Source organism: Pelodiscus sinensis, chromosome 5 (genome assembly GCF_049634645.1).
Source record: "Pelodiscus sinensis isolate JC-2024 chromosome 5, ASM4963464v1, whole genome shotgun sequence".
NCBI lineage: Eukaryota > Metazoa > Chordata > Testudines > Trionychidae > Pelodiscus > Pelodiscus sinensis.
In genome coordinates this window covers 35,076,720-35,095,758 of record NC_134715.1, presented here as the reverse complement: position 1 = coordinate 35,095,758, position 19,039 = coordinate 35,076,720, and the positions used below count along the sequence as shown (strand labels likewise).

Below are 19,039 nucleotides of genomic sequence, written 5' to 3'. Positions count from 1 at the left end.
CTCCATTTCTTTTCTTGCTTGCCCACTGTTTTTGTCTGTGATTTCTTTAACATATTTCCTTCCTTTGTTTTCCTGGGAAAACCAGACACATTTTCCTTTTCTCCAGACATAAGCGGCGGCATCTTCTTACCCACTTATAGCCTATAACTGAGCAGCAGCTCTCATCAATGCAAGGGGTAACTGAGGGTGGTTGGCACCAATCAGCATCAACCCCTTTATGTTGTATCTCTTTTTTCTAAAGCTCTTGCTTTTCTCCTTGGGCTCGTCTACACTGGCCCCTTTTCCGGAAGGGGCATGTTAATTTCACCTATCGTAGTAGGGAAATCCGCGGGGGATTTAAATATCCCCCGCGGCATTTAAATAAAAATGTCCGCCGCTTTTTTCCGGCTTTTAAAAAAGCCGGAAAAGAGCATCTACACTGGCCCCGATCCTCCGGAAAAAGCGCCCTTTTCCGGAGGCTCTTATTCCTTCCTTTGAAGTAGGAATAAGAGCCTCCGGAAAAGGGCGCTTTTTCCGGAGGATCGGGGCCAGTGTAGACGCTCTTTTCCGGCTTTTTTAAAAGCCGGAAAAAAGCGGCGGACATTTTTATTTAAATGCCGCGGGGGATATTTAAATCCCCCGCGGATTTCCCTACTACGATAGGTGAAATTAACATGCCCCTTCCGGAAAAGGGGCCAGTGTAGACGTAGCCCTTGTGTTTTCTCTAGCCATTGGCTGCCTGACTTGTTTTCTTTCTCCTCTTGTGAGTCCTCCTTTGTAATTCTGCTAAATTTACCCTGTTCATCTAGGAGGCACATTAAGAAAGATGGTTGATGCATCTTTCAGGTCTGGAACATTTTGGACTGGAAAAATCGAAAGTTCCTATTCTGTCAGATGGCAGCTTTAGCTGAGTTGGTGATTTGAGTCTAAGAATGTTGTATTGCTGGATGCTGGTGGTAAGTAAAACACTCTCATTGTGCTAACTCAGGTTATTTGTGTTAGTACTTTACTGTTTTTTATTACCCAATTAAAGTCACTGTAGTTAATTTAAAAGAAACTCAAACGTTTTAAAGTACAAGTTACATCACTTCCCCATAATGAGCAGAATGTATCATGTTGATATTTTCTGTCACCTCAGGACAACACTATAAACTTTTGGCTGTCCAGAATGAAGCAGCAGCACATCTATAGTTCTTTTCTGACCTCAAGTATTGACAGTACAGATTTTTTCTTTCATAATAGTAATTTTATAGTTTTTTTTTATAGATTTTCTAATGTTCCCTCCTGTCTATCAAGGCTATTGTAATGCCTCAATTATAGAACAAAGTTCCTTCAAACCTCACCCAAGGTAAATACTTTTAATAGAGCTCCCTTGCTCTGTGTATATAAAGATCTGAAAATGTTACCATAGCAGACTTGCAGCTTCTAGCACAAGCTATATTAAAAAGTAATCAACAAGCAAAGACAGTAAAAAAGCAGCTGCACAGCACAGTAATATCCACATATTGACAGAGTAAGCAATATTTTTCTTTTGGAAAATCTTTCATGCAATCATGAGCTTCTGGACTGTGTTGAATTGGAGACAAGAAGCAATAGCTGCAAAAAAACCCAAACAAACCGGAAAGAAGAGAATTTTTAAACACATACAATCACTATCACATGACAGTGTATTTTCTTATCAGAGTTTATTGTTGCACATCAGATATCATGCGACTATCAGAATAATATTCAGTTTTATTAATTTTAAAAAACTTTGAGAAAAATGTTTCCAGAATTTTTCATTCAATGTGAATGACAAAAATATTACACCTATAAACACGGAAATATCTATTTAATTTCTTCCTGAGGAAGTTTCACATTTTTAAGCAAAGGAACAGGATATTCTGTACAAGCTAGTCTGCAAATCAGTTAAACTCATTATTTTCTCAAATGTGGAGCTGGGAAAATACTGCTGCACTTCCATGAATGTTTACTGAAACAGTTATATGAATTTACAACATCAATATTTATGGCCCTTTATGTTCACTTTCTGAAAATAATAATGCATTCAATTTTACTGCCACAGATGTTTGTGGAAAGCAAATTTTAATATCAAATGCATGAGTATTTGCAGAAAACATGTTAAAGTCTACCAATTTGTGTAGGAACTCCTTGCACTCATCTAACCAGGGAACAGAGAATATACTATATGCCTTATTTGATCAATTACAATTAATCAACTCAGCCTGACTATCCAATATTTGCAATACATGTTTCATAATCGTTTTTTAAAAAGATACATTTAAATTGGTAGGATATTTATGGAAATGCATTTGAAGATACTGCAGTCTGCTTGAAGATAAGTGATGAGCTTCACAGATGCTAACCTTAGTCAAATAAATAATTGTTTTATGAATTACTTGCTCAGTTTTACTCGTGTGTATCTCATTATTTGCAGATTGCAGCTATTGTATGTAAAGTCTGCATGCTTTGCTGAGACTCCTTGTTTGTAAGTAACCTGACTGATTCCAAATACATGTTATATTTACTTTTTACAGGCTTTTGCTGAATATGGTAAAAACATAATAGAACATTCTAAGGACAAAAGATGGGTAGGCGCGCTTATTCCCTTTTAGGGCTCATACAACAAATTTCAGCCCCAAATATATCTGCAAATCAGAACAGTAAATATCTTTGAAAACTCAAAGAACATTATCAATTTGTCTTTACTATCCATTGATTTTAAGAGTCACAATAATATTTCTGATGCACCAGAAATTAATGTTGTTTGGATTTACTGGAGATACTCATGCTAAATAGCTTGATTCTGCACTATTTTCTGAGGCATTGCCAAAATAAGAGTTTTAAACTAAAAGGATTTCAAGAACAGGTCCTGTGCAATGTACAATTCTGGTGACAAAAGGTCAAATACTTTTGTTTTTAGTATTCACTCAGGCAAAACTCCCACTGAAGTCAATGTGCCAGAGAGTCACCACACTCCCTGATAACCTGGATGAAATGGAGCTTTATTACCAGCTACTTGCCTGGCCATGGCAGCCAAAGGGTCCCCACTTGGGTCTGGTCTACAGTACCAGGGAAGGTCCAAGTAAGAAACACAATTCCATCATAAATTATTTAGCTGGAGTTGACCTATCTTTCATCACGTTTCCATACCACCCACACAGCGGGAAGCTGATGGGAGCAAATGCTCCAGTCAGCTTCCCTTAGACTTCGTGAGGAGCAGGAGTAGCAGCACTGATGGGGGAACCCTTTGAATTAAATCTAGCAGGTCTATACCAGATCTGCTAAATTGAACCCCGTAAGTTCAATCATGGCTTTCCCATGACCTTCCACGAGGTGCTGCAGAACAGGGTCTTCTGCTAGAATATACTACTTCATCTATGTCAGCTTTTTGAGACTAGGGGGAAGATGATCTACATATTCCAGTGCACATCCAAGCCCCATCCAACCTGGGGCTACTCATATTCCTTACCCCATGCCCCCTCCCCTCCCTCCTTAGACCATGTAGAGAGCCTTTTGAGATGTCCTAGATAGAAAAGGCTGTGCTACAAATGTATCTGAGCCCCATCCCTAGAGCCCAGAGGGTTGAGACCTGCACAAAAATATTCTCCTCCATGTGCAGCAATCTTTGTGGCATGATCTGGCTACAAAATGCTTATATAATGCTGCTTTATACAGAGTACAGTAACTGTAGCACCAGAGCACAAAACAAAAGCTCTGTGCGTTTCATACAAACGGTGGTATTTTCTTTTTAATGTTTTGGTTCATCAGTTGTGTGCTAAGGATGAAAGGACCTTATTGAAATCAGTGGGGCTACTTGAACATCACCTGAGGTATTTCTCCCCATAAGTCACATTAACATCTTAATTGTTACAAATCCATACAGACATTTGCATGTCACATCCATTCTTTACACATGTGGAGAACTTTTTTTTTGCAGTTATTCAGAGTCCAGAGGTTATCTTTTACTATTTAAAAAAACCCCTTAAGACAAGTTACATTCTGGACCTAATTCACAGGACAGTAAGTGAAATAAGATTGTTTTCATTTTGTCTACAAATAATTATGATGTTCATCTTACAGAATGTCTATTCTACTAGATCCTTATTGGTAATCATGCATACTCCTTTATGCAATATTGTGCTGAGTAATGTCTATCTTTATACACTGCAAATTTTTCTCTTCTGGCCTATCAAAACCAGGCATTACAAAGTCTAAGTACAAAAATTACAAGTTAGAATTACAATAAGGATCTCAATATCTGTTTTCTATTTAGTGAACAATAAATTGGTTTCTATCCCATTACCATAAAAATTAAATTGTGTAGCTTATGACAAAGAGTGCCTAGAAAAGCTTTCCACTGTTTATTTTTAACTGCTCCTTTAAAGCAAATATTGGGAATGTAGTTATAGAACCAAGCACCAAATTTGGAGCAGTAGTATATATATAGGGAGCAGAAGTAACCTACTATGCCCATTTCTTGACTTTGGGCGTTTACTCATTGGCCATCTTGCAATTTTAAAACACATTAAGCAATATTTCAGTTGAGTAACATGAGAGCTAAATTCGACTAATTTTTAATTACCACTTTCCTAAATTTTTGAAGCATTATAATTAGGCCTTGGGCTCACACGGCTAAGTAGATGAGAAGTTTAATGGAGAGTAGTCACACTGTGTAAATATAAACATATACTTAATTGTTTGCAGTAGGGGTGTTAGATAGCGGGTAATAGAATAGTCAACTAACTGCTTGAATTCTTAGTGGTTAGTCAACTATTCTATAGATCCTAGGGGTGGGGCTGGCAGCCAGTGCGCTCCGGCCCCACTCCTGGGGAACATCCTGCCATCCTGCACTTCTGCCTCTATCAGAGGCAGCAGTGCAGGGTACCAGGTGGGAGCCAATCTGCAAGGGAAGCCAGTTTAAAAACCAGATCCTCTCACAGACCAGCTGCCAGCTGCCTCACACTGCTGCCTCTGATACCGAGCAGCCTCTTTGCAGGGAGCTTGGACCCCGTGTGAACAGGGGCTGCTGCTGTGAAGCAGCCTCTGCCCGTGGTGAGCCAGGGCCTGCCTTGGGCAGATTCACAGCAGCCTCCTCTGCTTCCCCTCATGCTGCTGCCCCTGATTGAGGCAGCAGTGTGGGGGTGGAGAGGAAGGCAGCACCCCAGAGCCGGTGCTGGGAGGGAACTGGCTTTTAAGCCAGCTCCTCCCAGCACCATCTCCTGCTTCCCCCCCTTGCTGCCTGAGATACAGAGGCAGCAAGGGGAAGGAATGTGAGTAGCTGACAAGATTAATTGATTAGCCTAGGCTTATCATTTACTTATTGACATCTGTAGTTTGCAGTACTGCAGTCTAATTTTGTATCATGAGTCTCCACTGTATTTTTATTAACTTACTCATTTAATTACAAAACCTTTTAAAAATTATCTCCTTTGGGAAAGCAAGTACATTTTCTGCAACTTGCATGTAATAAACTGGAAGGCATTAAGAGATGCCACTACTTACTGTTCAGTTGGTAGAGGAGGAGTTTTGGGAGACAAATCAAATACAACACAAAAAAACCCAGGTCAGTGTAATATAGGTCTGTTTATGTTTACACCAGTTTTTCACTGATGTAAGTCTACTAATTTCACTGGAGTTATTCCTGATTTACAGTGGTGTCACATCAGAATCTAGGTGCAATAACTTGTAACAACAGATAGATGTGAAAGATCTACTCAGGTCATTTGTTCATTGCATTGCTATGGTTTGGTTCACAGTCATGTAATTTAATACTCAGGCTTTGCCTACACATTAAAAAGTTTAAAGTGTAGCCCCGGCAGAACTTTAAACTGAAAGCATGGCCACAGTATGAGTGCTGGAAGAGAGATCTTGCAGCACTCTGTGTAAACCATCTCCATGAGCGGAGTAACTTACTGCATGCTCTCAGCACTGTACCCTGGCTCACACTGGTGCTTTACAGCATTGTAAATTGCTGCGCTCAGGGGGATGTTTTTTCACATCTCATGAGCCAGAATGTCACAGTGCTATAAAGTGCCAGTGTAGTCGTAGCCTCAGATTATTACAATACGAATTTCTTTTTTAACTTTGTGCATTTTATATCTAGTCCGATTTCTTCTTAATCATATAATAATCTTTTTTTCAGATAGTTTATATTCCTTTTTGTTGCTGTTTCAGTTGATTGTGAATGGAGGTGCCGTATTTAAAAGCATAGGTTCTGAACATGAAAGGGATCCACAGCATCTTATGGTTTCATCCTCACAGATCAGGGCCATATTTCTTACTTATTGATACAGTGTTTTAGCTTCTGGATTCAGGATCTGGCTCACACTACATACTCTGTCCTGTTTACACTTAAGGAACATGTGTTTTTACTCTTCAACACTGTTCATTTATTTTTAAGTTAAAAAATTTGGTAAGCAGATTCCAAAGGCAGGAGTACATTTGTCCATTGTATGTTTTCTTAGTTTTGTTTTGTATAAAGACACATGATAATAATAAAAAAGTATGAAAACCCTTGAGCAGGCAAACAATGGGCTACAAAACTTACATGAGACACAACACTCCTAAGTTCAAATATAAAAGTGTAAATATTTACTATTAAATTGGACAGTTGTGTAGCTTTGCTTTTAAAGCTTATACCAGTTGCTATTGATCTCCATATGTGCGCACAGTAGTTTACAACAATTCCACAGGCCCAGAAATGGCGAAGAGAAATCTTGCAGGCCTCCAGCGTTTTAAGTGACAATCATTTTCACAATCCACATGCCAGCATATGGAAGAAACTTCATTTTTGTAGTCTCTTTTGAAGAGGTATATTTTACACCTGCCTTCTGGTAGATATTGAAGGCTTTAGGTAAGATGACTAAAGTTGGAAGAGAAGATTTCAAGAAGCTTTCTTTCAATGCTATCTCACTTTCTGTAGTTCCTGTCTCAGCCATGATGGCAGGGGTTGTCCCAATTTGTGCAGGAGTTTTGACAGGTCCACATTGTGATCTCTGTAGTAGCTTGACAGAAAAGCCCTGCACTGATAGATAAAGAAGTAGACATTTTTATTTAATAAATGATTGTACTGTAGATGCTTTGGCTTTTGTAGTGTGTTTCACCTGTATCATAGAATCACAGGGTTAGAAGAGACCACAGGAAATCATCGAGTGCAACCCCTCTCTCCCGCCCTCCCCCCCGCTTCCCAAACCAGGACCAACCCCAAAGCCAGGACTTTGTCAAGCCGGGACTTATCTGATCTATGCCATGCTTTCTTCTATGCTGTACACTTTCTCCTCTGTTACATATTATTTTATACAGCATCTATACCGGGGCAGGCAAAACACAGACTGCATTAGTCCTGCCAAAACGCCAGATCTGGCCCACCATTATCCAGCAGGAGTCTTGGGCAGGATCCCTGCCTGCTGTGCCCTCGCACTGCTCAAAGCAGCTGGCTGAGGGAACCATGTGCTTCTCTGTGCGCCACACACTGGAGGGGGAGGGGTTCAGAGAAGAGGCAGCTTCACACTGCTTTCACCCTCTAGTACAATCTCACAGCTGCCATTGGCTGGACACGATGCATGTGGAGTAGGGAGCGTGCAGAGGGCCCTCCCAAGGGCGCACAGACACACACACGGCCTCTCAATGCACAGCTGAGAAGCCGAAATTTTAACTGTGTTGCAGCTTTTTGAGAGCTAGGTTTTTCAATATGAAGAAAATGTTTAAAAAACAATTTCAGGGTAAGTTAATTTGGGAATATATTGACCTTTATAGAATCATAGAATCATAGAATAATAGGACTGGAAGGGACCTCGAGAGGTCATCGAGTCTAGCCCCCCGCCCTCAAAGCAGGATCAAGCTCCGTCTACACCATCCCTGACAGATGTCTATCTAACCTGTTCTTAAATATCTCCAGAGAGGGAGATTCCACCACCTCCCTTGGCAATTTATTCCAATATTTGACCACCCTGACAGTTAGGAATTTTTTCCTAATGTATGATCACTCTTTATACAAAAGGTTGAAAAATGATAATATGGTTCATGGGATCAGAAAGGCTTTGGCTGTAGAAAATTAATACAATAAACTATAGGTTCTTAATTTTATCTTCTTGTTCTTGTTATAATTTTTTCAATTGAGAGTCCCAAGTGTGTGAATGGGGCACTCCTGCAATCCATTCCGATGCTCTAGTGCCTCAAGAACCATGGTTTACCTCTAAATCCATAGGAGGGTATTTTCTGCCTTTGCTCTTTCCAAGACACTTCGTTTTTCCTTCTTCCAGGAGTTGGCACCAGAAACCTTTATGTGAATCGAACCTGAAATGAATATTTTGTACACTTTCAATTCAGCAAACAGGTCAAATATATTCCCACGGTCTTTAAGATTTTTTTAATCACTTCAGCAACTTAATATTTTGGGTCCATTTCCCCCTTATTATTCAGGCAGGGCACCTATTAGCACTAATGGGAATCTTGCTTTTATGTAGAGGAAAGAATCAAGAACAACAGGTTAGCTATCTAGGTATCCCTATAATTTCTAGAGCACACAGCTGAGCAGAGATCCCTTTGAATGTAGGTGCAAACAGACCCTATTCAATTGTATTAATAGTTAATGTTTATATTGCAGAAGTACTCAAAGACACTCGTTGGGATTGGTGCCACATTTCATTGGGGGCTCTATAAACCACAGAAGAAGGCATAATCCTTGTCTTGAGCAGCTCACAATATTAATAGACGGACATAAGGTGAGAAAAAGGGATATAACATATAAGACAATGGTCAGCTTCTGCAACCATTACTCATCTTGAGTAGTACCTTAGGGTATGTCTACACTACAGCGTTATTTCGACATATCTTATTTCGAAATAACATGTCTACACACAAAATGCATTTCAAAATTGCTTTTTCCTATTTTGAAATAGCGTGTCCACACTGAGTGGATGCTGAATCGCATTTCAGGCCGGCCGGAACCAGGTCCAGCAGGGTATCAGATCTGGAGTTACTTTGTGTGGCTGCTGCCTGAGGCTATCTGAGGCCTGTGCTTAAATGAACTGCCCCCCCCACCCTCCAGACAGCCGTTTCTCAGCTTTCTCTGCTTGCTTGTCTACCTCGATGAGGGACAGCAAAGCATTTTGTCTCTGTGTGCTCTGATTGCCCTCACTCGGGATACCACAGCACTCTGCAACAGGGAGCCAGAGCTGCCCCTAGGCACTCTGGTGCTTTCCATGGACATGTTGCTGCGAGCCTGGCTGCACTTTCTGCAGGCTGTCATCTGGGAGGTTCATCGGGAGGCTGTCAGCATCCATGAGGCCCTGTGGGAGAGCTTCCTCCCTGAAGAGCACTAAGAGCCTCCCTGGTCTGCCCCACTGGGGACTTGTGCCTCATTCCTCCCTCACGTCCTTCCACTTATCCCTCCCTAACCCACCTTCCTGATGTAAAATAAAATACATGTATTTTCATGAACACAAACACTCTTTATTTAACAAAACTGGGGGGCAGGGAATGAAACTCTTGTGAGACTGGGGAAAGGAGGTGGGAGAAGGGAGGAGAGACGGTGGGACAGGGGAGAGGGAAACCTGGGAGAAGGGAGCTGGAAAGCGGAAGCAAGGGGAAGAAGGGGCAGGGGAAGCTCAGGGCTATGGGGTGGAGGTCTCGCCAGACCAACTTGATTGTCATGCAAACCTGCTCCTGGGTTCACATGTGGCCTTTGCGGGCCAGGCTGGCAGCTCTCCTGCCATAGATGGCCGCGTTCCTCCGTCTAGTGCAGAGATCATGGACGTTGGGGACATCCCCCCAAACCTGAATAAGGTCCATGATCTCCGCCCTGACCAGGAAGGCGCTCGCCTTCTCTGGCCCTTGGCAGGCTCCTGGGAGCTGGCAGACTGCTCCTGGGGAGTGGTGGAGGGCTGGCTGCCAGTGGCTTGCTGGCTCATGTTTTGGGGCTGCTGGGTCAGGGCCAGTGTTTGCTGGCTCTGGGCTGGCAGGCTTGGAGCTGGCACAGGCACTGTGGCCAGAGTCTACCCCTTTAAGGGCTCCGGAGGGGGGGGGGAAGGAGAGGAGTGTTCTTGGTTGAGGCCAAAGTGGCCTCCAGGACACCCTGGGAAGGGCTGGAGGCTCCGTATTTCGAAAAAAGTGTGTGCACAGCACCAAATTTGAAATGAGCGCTCCACTATTTTGATTTAATTTCGAAATAGCAGTTTGGCTGTGTAGATGCTAGTAAAGTTATTTCAAAATAATGGGTATTGTTATTTTGAAATAACTTTGCTGTGTAGACATACCCCTATGTATCCATTAGTTCCATGGAAATCTGAGTGACTACTTACAGAGTAAGGTACACTCCACTGTGAGTAAGGGTGGCAAAGTCAGGCTCTAATCCGCGCTTCATTTGCAATTTTGTTCGTCTGCATTTGCATTCCTCTCTCGAAAGACATACCCTGTCTGTGTGGCATTAGGCAACTGGCATTAGGCAACTGTTTATTTTTATTAAGATTTTTATACGATGTCCACCACTATACTAAGAGAGCCTACAATAACTAGTCTATCATTAACTTTAGTGCATCCATCTGACCCCCTGGGCTCATCTAGACTACAGGGAATGGTTGAAAGAAGATATGCAAATTCAGTGGGAATGTGCAGATCTTCTTCTGATCGCACTTTCGAAAGCAGAGTTTTTGAAAGTGAAAGTAATTAAGACAAATCCCTCCCTTTGTTGAAAAGCCACGTAAACCTCCTTTTTTGACGAAGAGCAGCTTTTTGATGAAAAGGGTGGTTCGCCAAAAAAGCCGCGGAATTTGCCTATCTTCTTTTGACTGTTCCCTGTAATCTAGATGAGCCCTCTGTTAACTGGGCACGATAATATTTACTAACCTCAAAGGGCTTTGTGAAGATTAATGAGAGGATGTAAAATGCTTTGAGTTCATTAGATAAAGAACATATATGTTTATTTCATATTATATTATTGCAATTTTGTAGATACAGGTAGAGGTGGGAATTTTCTATCATATAGATCAATTATGAAATGACACAGAGGGCTAAATTAATTACGGATATAACTAAACTGATTTAAATGGAGCTATAACAGGATGAATTGGGGCAAAGTAATGGAACAAGTTGCTTGAATGTCAGTTATGCTAAATGAACATTATTTAGCTGTGTCTACACTGATGCGATCTTGTGCAAAAGTGGCCGCTCTTGCGCAAAAACTTGCTGCCTGTCTACACTGGCCGTGTGTTCTTGTGCAAGTAAACTGATGTTCTGATGTATGAAATCAGGGCTTCTTTCACAAGAACTCTGACACTCCTGCTCAGGAATAAGCCCTCTTGAACAAGAGCTCTTCCAGAAGAGGCCAGTTTAGACAGGCAACATGAATTTCTTGTGCAAGAAAGCCCTATGGTTAAAATGGCCATCAGAGCTTTCTTGCGCAAGAGAGTGTTCTACACTGGCATGGATGCTCTTGCGCAAAAGCACGTCTCTTGCGCAAAAGCACATGCCAGTGTAGACGCTCTCTTGTGGAAGAGTTTTTGCAAAAGAACGCACCAGTGTAGACGTAGCCTTTGTGTTTAAGGATAGAGAAGAAGGAAAAGCCTGCTGCAGAATAATAATTCACAGCATGCACGTCAAGGCCTTGGGTGTATACAAGACATAGCTTTCAATAGAGTTACTTCCTGGAATGAACTGGGTCTATTATGTCTTTACAATATCCTTGACTTTATCTCATGAAAGATAAAATCTGTTTTGCTACATATGCCACAGAAATGAACAGAGTACAACTGTCTGAAGGCATTAAATACAGAAATCCCTGGCAGAGAAAATAATTCTTCTCTGAGCGCCTCTTATAAAAACAGAAAATAGGCTCACAGTCAAAAGGTTATCAATCTTATTTTAAGGGCAAGTGAATCTAAATGTCTGAATCCAAAGAATTTGTGTACGTGTGTTTATTACACAGAGAGTGGATTTTACATTCCTCACATTGATACTGTTGAGTCTCCTACAATGATGTTGAACATAAAAGAAAACCTGCCTTCTATCCATTCTGTTTACGCATGCTGAATCTCTTTCTGTTATGGAAAGCCATCTCTCTCTTTTACCCTTCTAAAATCCAACCACAAATCAATAATTGTTTTACATGTCAGGTGTCCACTCTCTGTAATATTCAAACACCATGTTTAATACCTGGTTTAATGCATAATTCACAGAAAATGTAATCCTACTGAGTTGCACTCTTTCCACGTGTTGTTAAAGATTATTTGAAGGGCAGTGTGAAATCATGCAAGAAAGAAAAATGTGCAGGCTGCCTCTGGCTTGCGATGCGATTGGTTATTGGGATAGCATCGCAAGTCGGGGGCGTTGTAACTCAAGCCAGCATTTATGACAGGCGTTGTGTGATGTTGTAAATGCGGGGCTGAGGACATAAATCGGGGGATTTCAGCCCCTTCCGCACTTACGGAAAAGGTTGTAAGTGTGGGGGGTCATAAATCAGGCTGTCGTAAAGCGGGGGCCTCTGGTACTTTCTATGTCTAATCAGCACATAAGCAAGTCCGGATTTTTCCATGGAAATTAGAGAGGTTGAAGACTCTGAAAAATACATGTTATTTCCCACACTAGTAGTATGACTTGCATGCAAAAGTTGCTGTTATTTTGTGTTGACTTCACTTACAGAACCAATACTATTTTGTTATAGCCAACAAATCTCATAAAAATCTGACCTTGCAAGGTGCCAAGGGGCTGAGCACGTATACACACAAATACCCAGTACATTTAGATGTAAAAAAGTTCAATGAATAACAGCAAATTATAATTTACAGAGACTATTGAAACCCATTCTTTTCAGACTCTTTGTATACAGTTCTACACTTACTTCTCTTTAAATCAGTCCATTGCTAATATTCCATTAAATTAATTGTGAATCAACTCACGTTAGAGCTTCAGAGTAATTATAATGGGGAGAAACTCCCAGAAATTTCTGCACTTCATCCATCACAGTAGCTGGGTCAGTTCTCAATTGCTGTCCATCAATAATTAACAACTGCAAAAAAAATATATATATATACATTGCATTGAAAATTCATTTGTATTTCAAGCTTCAGAATAAAACTTTCACCTATGTCAAGCTTGTTCATTAAAAGAAAGTGAGATGCCCTATGGAATGGTAACAGGTTCAGTCTTATTTATCATCATCATTAATGAGCTGGGAGAAGGGTAAATGGCACATTAATTAATTCTGAAATGAAATTATGTGGGAAGCTGTTGTGAGCACCACTGAGGACAGAAAAATGATGCTGAAGGACCTAGTGAGATTAGAAATATTGGCAGGATATTAAATGAGATTCATCCTGGAAAATGCAAGTTAATATATCTGGAAAAAAATTAGATGCCAACCCCCCGCCTATACAATGTGAAAAAGATATTCTGAGATATGTTTGCTCTTTTTTTCAGAGAATCAATCAATTCATTGACAGTTATCATCACTACTAAAGAAGGCATTTAGCTCCCTGATCCTTTGTCACACACTAGTTGTTCCTTGTGCCCAAGAGCCTTCATGGTTCAACAGTGGGAACTGAAAAAGCAAAGGTACACTTGTGGATAGGAGATGACTAATCTTCAGGTCCAGGTTGACTGTTGGATAACCAGTCATTTTCCTTGTGGAAAAGCGGCTTTTTGTGGTCACAGATCCAGTTCACTAACAATCCTTCTGAGACACTTCCCCCCTCCATTAGAAGTTACCATTACATGTGCAGTAGAGCTTGTTGCATAAAAGTAGGTCTCTCCCAGCTTCCTGTGACTCTCTACTTTTGATCATAACTGTTATCCAAAAATTCCCACTGGAGACCATCCAGGGTTACACTAGTATGGATTTATTGATTGAGGAATTAACACTCCACTATATGGTTAAACTAAAGAGGATAGAGCTGCCACTAAGGCTACGTCTACATTGGCCCCTATTATGGAATAGGCATGCTAATGTAGCACTTGGGAAAAGGCAAATGCGCTGGGGATTTAAATATCCCCCGCGGCATTTTCATTTTCATGGCCGCTGCTTTTTTCCGGCTTGGATACAACTGACTATGTCTTGTTGCCTTGGAAAGTAAGATTCACTACTGATGGGTTTACATAGAAACAAGGAGTCCAATCAGTGGTTTGTCCAACAATTGACAATTGCTTGTTTTCACCAAAGTCTCTGTGGGACCTATCATAGAATGCATACTGCTCAACACACGAGACCTTTGGAGGGATCAAATCTGAACAGAGAGCATCACATCAGTATGCTGGTATTTAGGGATGTTAAGGACTAGCCAACTAGTTGATTCCCCCACCCTTGCTGCCTCTATCAGACAGAGGCAGCAAAGTGTGTGTGTGTGTGGGGGGGTACTTCAAAGCAACAGCTCAGCACAGCTGAGCCTGGGACCAGCTGTGTGGTACTGCTCCCAGCTGTCCCCGGGTTCTGGGGAAATGCCGCATAGAACCTGCGGTCATCTGGAGAGTCCCCAGCTGAATCCGGGTTCCACTGAAATGCCGCATGGAGCCTGGGATCAGCTTGGGAGTCCCCAGCTGACCCCGGCTCCGCGTGGTATTTCAAATCAGCAGCACAGCATGGAGCCCAGGATCAGTGGGGGACTCTTATCAAGTCCCCTTCTGAGTCCGGGCTCCATGCTGAGCTGCCATTTGGAAATGCACAAGAGACTGCTGGGGACTCTTGTACATTTCAAAGCTGGCATGCCCCGTGCAGCCCGGAGTCAATGGTAGCAGGGACTCTTGTACGGAGCAGGAGCTCTTGTATATTTCAAAGGAGGAATGCGGAAGTGCCTATCGACTACGTGACTAGTCAATTAACCATTACTTAATATCCTTACTGGAATGACAAACTGTATATTCTATGGACACTGCAACTTCGGATCCTAAAAGAACATGTAGACAATATCACCAGGCAGAACATCAGAGCTTCCTTGTTCACATCATGGGAAAAGAAATGTTGCAGACTCTGGATAAATTCTCTCCTCCATACAAGCTCTTAGACTAGGAAGTGCTTCACTAAGTGTCAGCATTCAGAAACATCAAAACCAAAAAGAAAACCTATCAATCACACAAGGATAATGTATGCCTCCCCTATGTTATGCAATAGAAGGATTACAGGGTTTGTCAGGAATGTCTTCTAAGGCGTGTGGGGACCTTAGACAAGAAAAATATCTTGTGAAGTATGTGTCTTCAGAGACCTGGCAGGGCATGCACTTTTTAGGTTCATTAAGTGATATCTGTTTTGAGAGAAGCACACGTTGGTGTATGCTGGGAGGCACAGGTCTCATGAGATGCACACCCTGGGAAACAAACCCTTTGAGGCCGAATGGGAAATACACAGATTCATGAAATGATTAGCTCACAGATGGACCACTGAGCTTATGAGCAGATTAAGACTCTGAAGCAGTTAATAACTAATGAGCCTTATGTCTTCATTTATTTGTGTATCATTCCCAATTCCAGACATTCTAGCCTCTACATCATCAAGTGTGTACAGTGTTCAGGTCACTAAATCTCCTCTGCCCCCATGAAGGGTTGATAATGCATTAACATTCCATGATGCCAACCCAGGCTTTGATGCTGCACAGTGAAGAAGCATTACACAGTGTCATTTCAATTTATCAAACTTAGGTTTCTCATCAATGCTTGTTTGCTAATAAGCTATCAAATGGCTGATGCCTGATACATTCTAAAGGACTGGGTTTCTAATTCTGCTTTCAGATAGGTTCACCAATACAATCAATAGGATGCCAGAGGGTGCAAGAAGCTGCAGTGCTGAAGTTTCCTCAGTTCCATTCTTCAGCTCTGAGATAATGTAACCCTCAATGTTGCTGTTCCTGTTGCTTTTTGTTGATGAAGACACAGTTGTGCAGTACCAGGGTGTCACTGCATGGCCATGATATCACAAGAAGGTCCCACCAACCAATAAGACCATTGGTGTGTGGGTTTGGACAGTTAGTGCCCCAAAACACACACACACACACGTATATAGCAATAGTAATGAAAACTTCAGAGAAGGAAATAATCTCGTATCAAATACATACAAAATAGGATACTATGTTACACTCTATTCACCTGGTAAGTTGGAAAGTAAGTTAGCCATCTTTCTATATGGGTGGCATACCATCCAGGTACTAGACATCTCTTCTGAAGAGCTCTAAGCTCTGAAGGGGCTCGAGGTCCAGCAGTGATCACCTGATAGAAGCTAAATTTTAGAGCTGCAGGGTCTTCATGAGATCGCTGATGCTGTAAAAGAAAGGTAAGTTACAAGAGCATCATGGACACCATGGAGTCCAGAGTCACAGAAATGGGACAGAATATATGTGGACAATAGTCTAAAGGACCTGTTTGTGACTGATGAAATTACTTTAGAAGTGAAATTCAGATAAGTAGTTTTGGTCTATATTAGATAAGATGAGAAGATAATAATATCACTATTTATAAAAAATGGTGACCTTCTACTTATGCAGCCAAATCTTGAAATCCTTATACAGCTTATATACAGCTCTTACTCCAGCAAACCTCTCATTGAAAGCAACAGTGAATTCAGATGATTATCAGATAGATAACTTCTACTGAAACAAAAATATCCGTGTGTGTTCATATGTATGTATATAAAAATCCTGAGGCCCTAAGTTTTTATTTGTTCTTCATTTTGTTCTTCTACAAATTCTTATTGTAGTCAGAAGACCAGAAGGGCTTTTTGAAATAAGAGCCAACAATTAAGAATAGGATGGATACATGCTAGTCCTCTTTGGAGAGATCCCACTGTTTCAAATACCCCATGTACATAACTAGTTGGAAGTAGACATTATAGAAATACTTATAAAATTAGACAGATAAAATAATCACATCTTCTATTTTCTGGATATAGAGCCATGCTTTTATGGACTGTGTTATCAGGCATTTATTATTGTTTTGTCTACTCACTGTGAATTATATTTAAGATATTCAAAGTTCCCCTTTAAAATTAGCCTGGCTTGTTTGTGACAATACCAAAGAAAGAATGGTAGCAAAAGTGGTACTTTTGTAGTATTGAGTGAACTCTGAGATAAAACACAGTACTAATTTTTATTGCATGTAATTTTAAAAATACTTGATATTGACATTGGATTTAAGTTGCAAGTTTTATTTTAAAAAGCTAATTATTTTTCCAGAGGATGATGAAATGTTTTTGAGTCTACTTGTATTTCACTTAATGTATAAGTCTGAGATATACAACTGTTATACATTCAAGCCTGATGAATATATGAATTTGGTTATAATGTAGGCCCGTATGTTCCTTTTTTATGGTCAGTTTAACAAATATTTAAAAATTTAACTTTACTCAAAATTCAGGTCTTATTCTGTGTCTGCAAAAAACTGAGATCATGAGTAATTGCATGTACCCCACATTTGGAAGCACAATTTGGGTAATGCGTTCATATGCATTCTATTAAAACGCACAATTAGTTGTGTAAATGTGCATTCTTTATATGCAATTATTCTCAAAAGCACTTTTTCTGCATGCATATATTATGGCCAGAATTCTGAAAAATATGGCCTTGAGTGTTTATATATATTTTAAAAGAGTGGACTATCAAGTTTATCAAACTTTTTCTGTACTCAGAGACAACTGTTGGATGATGTTCTGGTTTTCAAATAAAGGCTTACCTAATCAAACCCCTTTGCTTTTCAGTATTTGATCACAATATATTGAGAGGATTCGAGGTAAAAACTGTTTGGTACATAGTCAGTTAGAACCTGCATGTATTCTGCAAAGACCCTACCTGATACCAGGAATATGCCCGATCTGATGGGTCGATCAGAATGGTGATGATCTTGGCCTTAGGAATCAGGGAAGCTGCTCGTTTGGGAGCTTCCTCAGAATGGAAGTAGTTGGCACTTTTCTCAAACAGAAAGTCAGTGGTGACATTGGATGGTACAGGGAAGAAATCCATATACCTAAAAAAGGAACACTGTCCTCAGCATTACCCAAAAATCCTGTTTACATTAAAAGCAAAGAGGGTGGATGCATATGTAAAATATCTTTGGGTACATCTAAATTACATCCCTCTTTCAAAAGAGGGATGTAAATTAGACATTTCAAAATTGCAAATGAAGCTGGCATTTGAATTTCCCATGCTTCATTTGAATAATTGTGTCATGGCGTTTTTTTCAAAAAATGCTGTTTCGAAAATGAAACCACGGTCTAGACACGGTTCTTTCGAAAAGAAAAGCGTTTTCAAAAGATCCTATACTCCTCAAAAAATGAGGTTTACAGGATCTTTCGAAAAAGGCTTTTCTTCTAGAAAAAACTGCATCTAGACTGCGGTTTCACTTTTGAAATAGCCTTTTTAAACCTCCCCTCCCCCCCGCCGTGATGCGATTATGCAAATGAAGAATGGGAAATTCAAATCCCGGCTTCATTTGCAATTTCAATATGTCTAATTTACATCCCTCTTTCGAAAGAGGGATGTACTCTAGACATAGCATTAGAGAATAATTCATAGAAACACAGGCACAGTCATTGTCAATTAAAAACTTTTTTTAAAAGGTCTTGTTTTTTGAAGTGAGAAGAAAATGTTACAAGCATAATAAATAATTTGTCCTTTTAAAATTAGTGGGCCAATTCCTGCCCTCAATCATTTTGTTACTCATTCAAAACTCCCATTAAAGTCAGTAGTAAAGATTGAGTAAAAATAAAGACTTTTCGATTTGGCCAACCGCTTTTTTTTTAATATAAAAAATGTTCTTTATTATTCCTGTTACAGCACAGGATGGTGTTTGGTGTTTCAATTATACCACAGCAGAATAATGTTAGAAAATAATATTCAGAATCAGGATTCTTGCTATCAAATCTGACAAAAGTTTGTTAACATGTAGATGTTACTTAAAAAACTATCAAGAAAACCTAACTACCTTTTCAGGCAAGAGGCCTCTATCTAGTAGCACCAATAAATCACTATTCTACACATCACAGTTTTGTGGAAAACAAAGCAGTCTGTTTCTCACTTTGTTTAGTTCTGATAAGACTTGTTTAGCAACAACCTACATACCAGTTTACATTATTTTTTATGGAAAAAAA

At 40.4% G+C, this 19,039-nt stretch overlaps 1 protein-coding gene across 2 annotated transcripts in view; it reads right to left on the bottom strand.

Moving 5' to 3' along the window:
* Positions 1 to 697: 697 nt before the first annotated feature.
* The window catches only part of LOC102459910 (bifunctional heparan sulfate N-deacetylase/N-sulfotransferase 3), a 126,500-nt gene continuing 108,158 nt past the window's right edge, over positions 698 to 19,039 (bottom strand). For both annotated transcript variants that reach the window (XM_006112612.4, XM_006112613.4), the window contains 5 exons: positions 17,742 to 17,916; positions 16,048 to 16,218; positions 12,876 to 12,985; positions 8,175 to 8,277; positions 698 to 7,006 (listed from right to left, as the gene is read on the bottom strand). In XM_006112612.4, the coding sequence (XP_006112674.2) occupies positions 6,887 to 7,006; positions 8,175 to 8,277; positions 12,876 to 12,985; positions 16,048 to 16,218; positions 17,742 to 17,916 (679 nt within the window). In that variant the 3' untranslated portion in view covers positions 698 to 6,886. The remainder of the gene's footprint in view (positions 7,007 to 8,174; positions 8,278 to 12,875; positions 12,986 to 16,047; positions 16,219 to 17,741; positions 17,917 to 19,039) is intronic.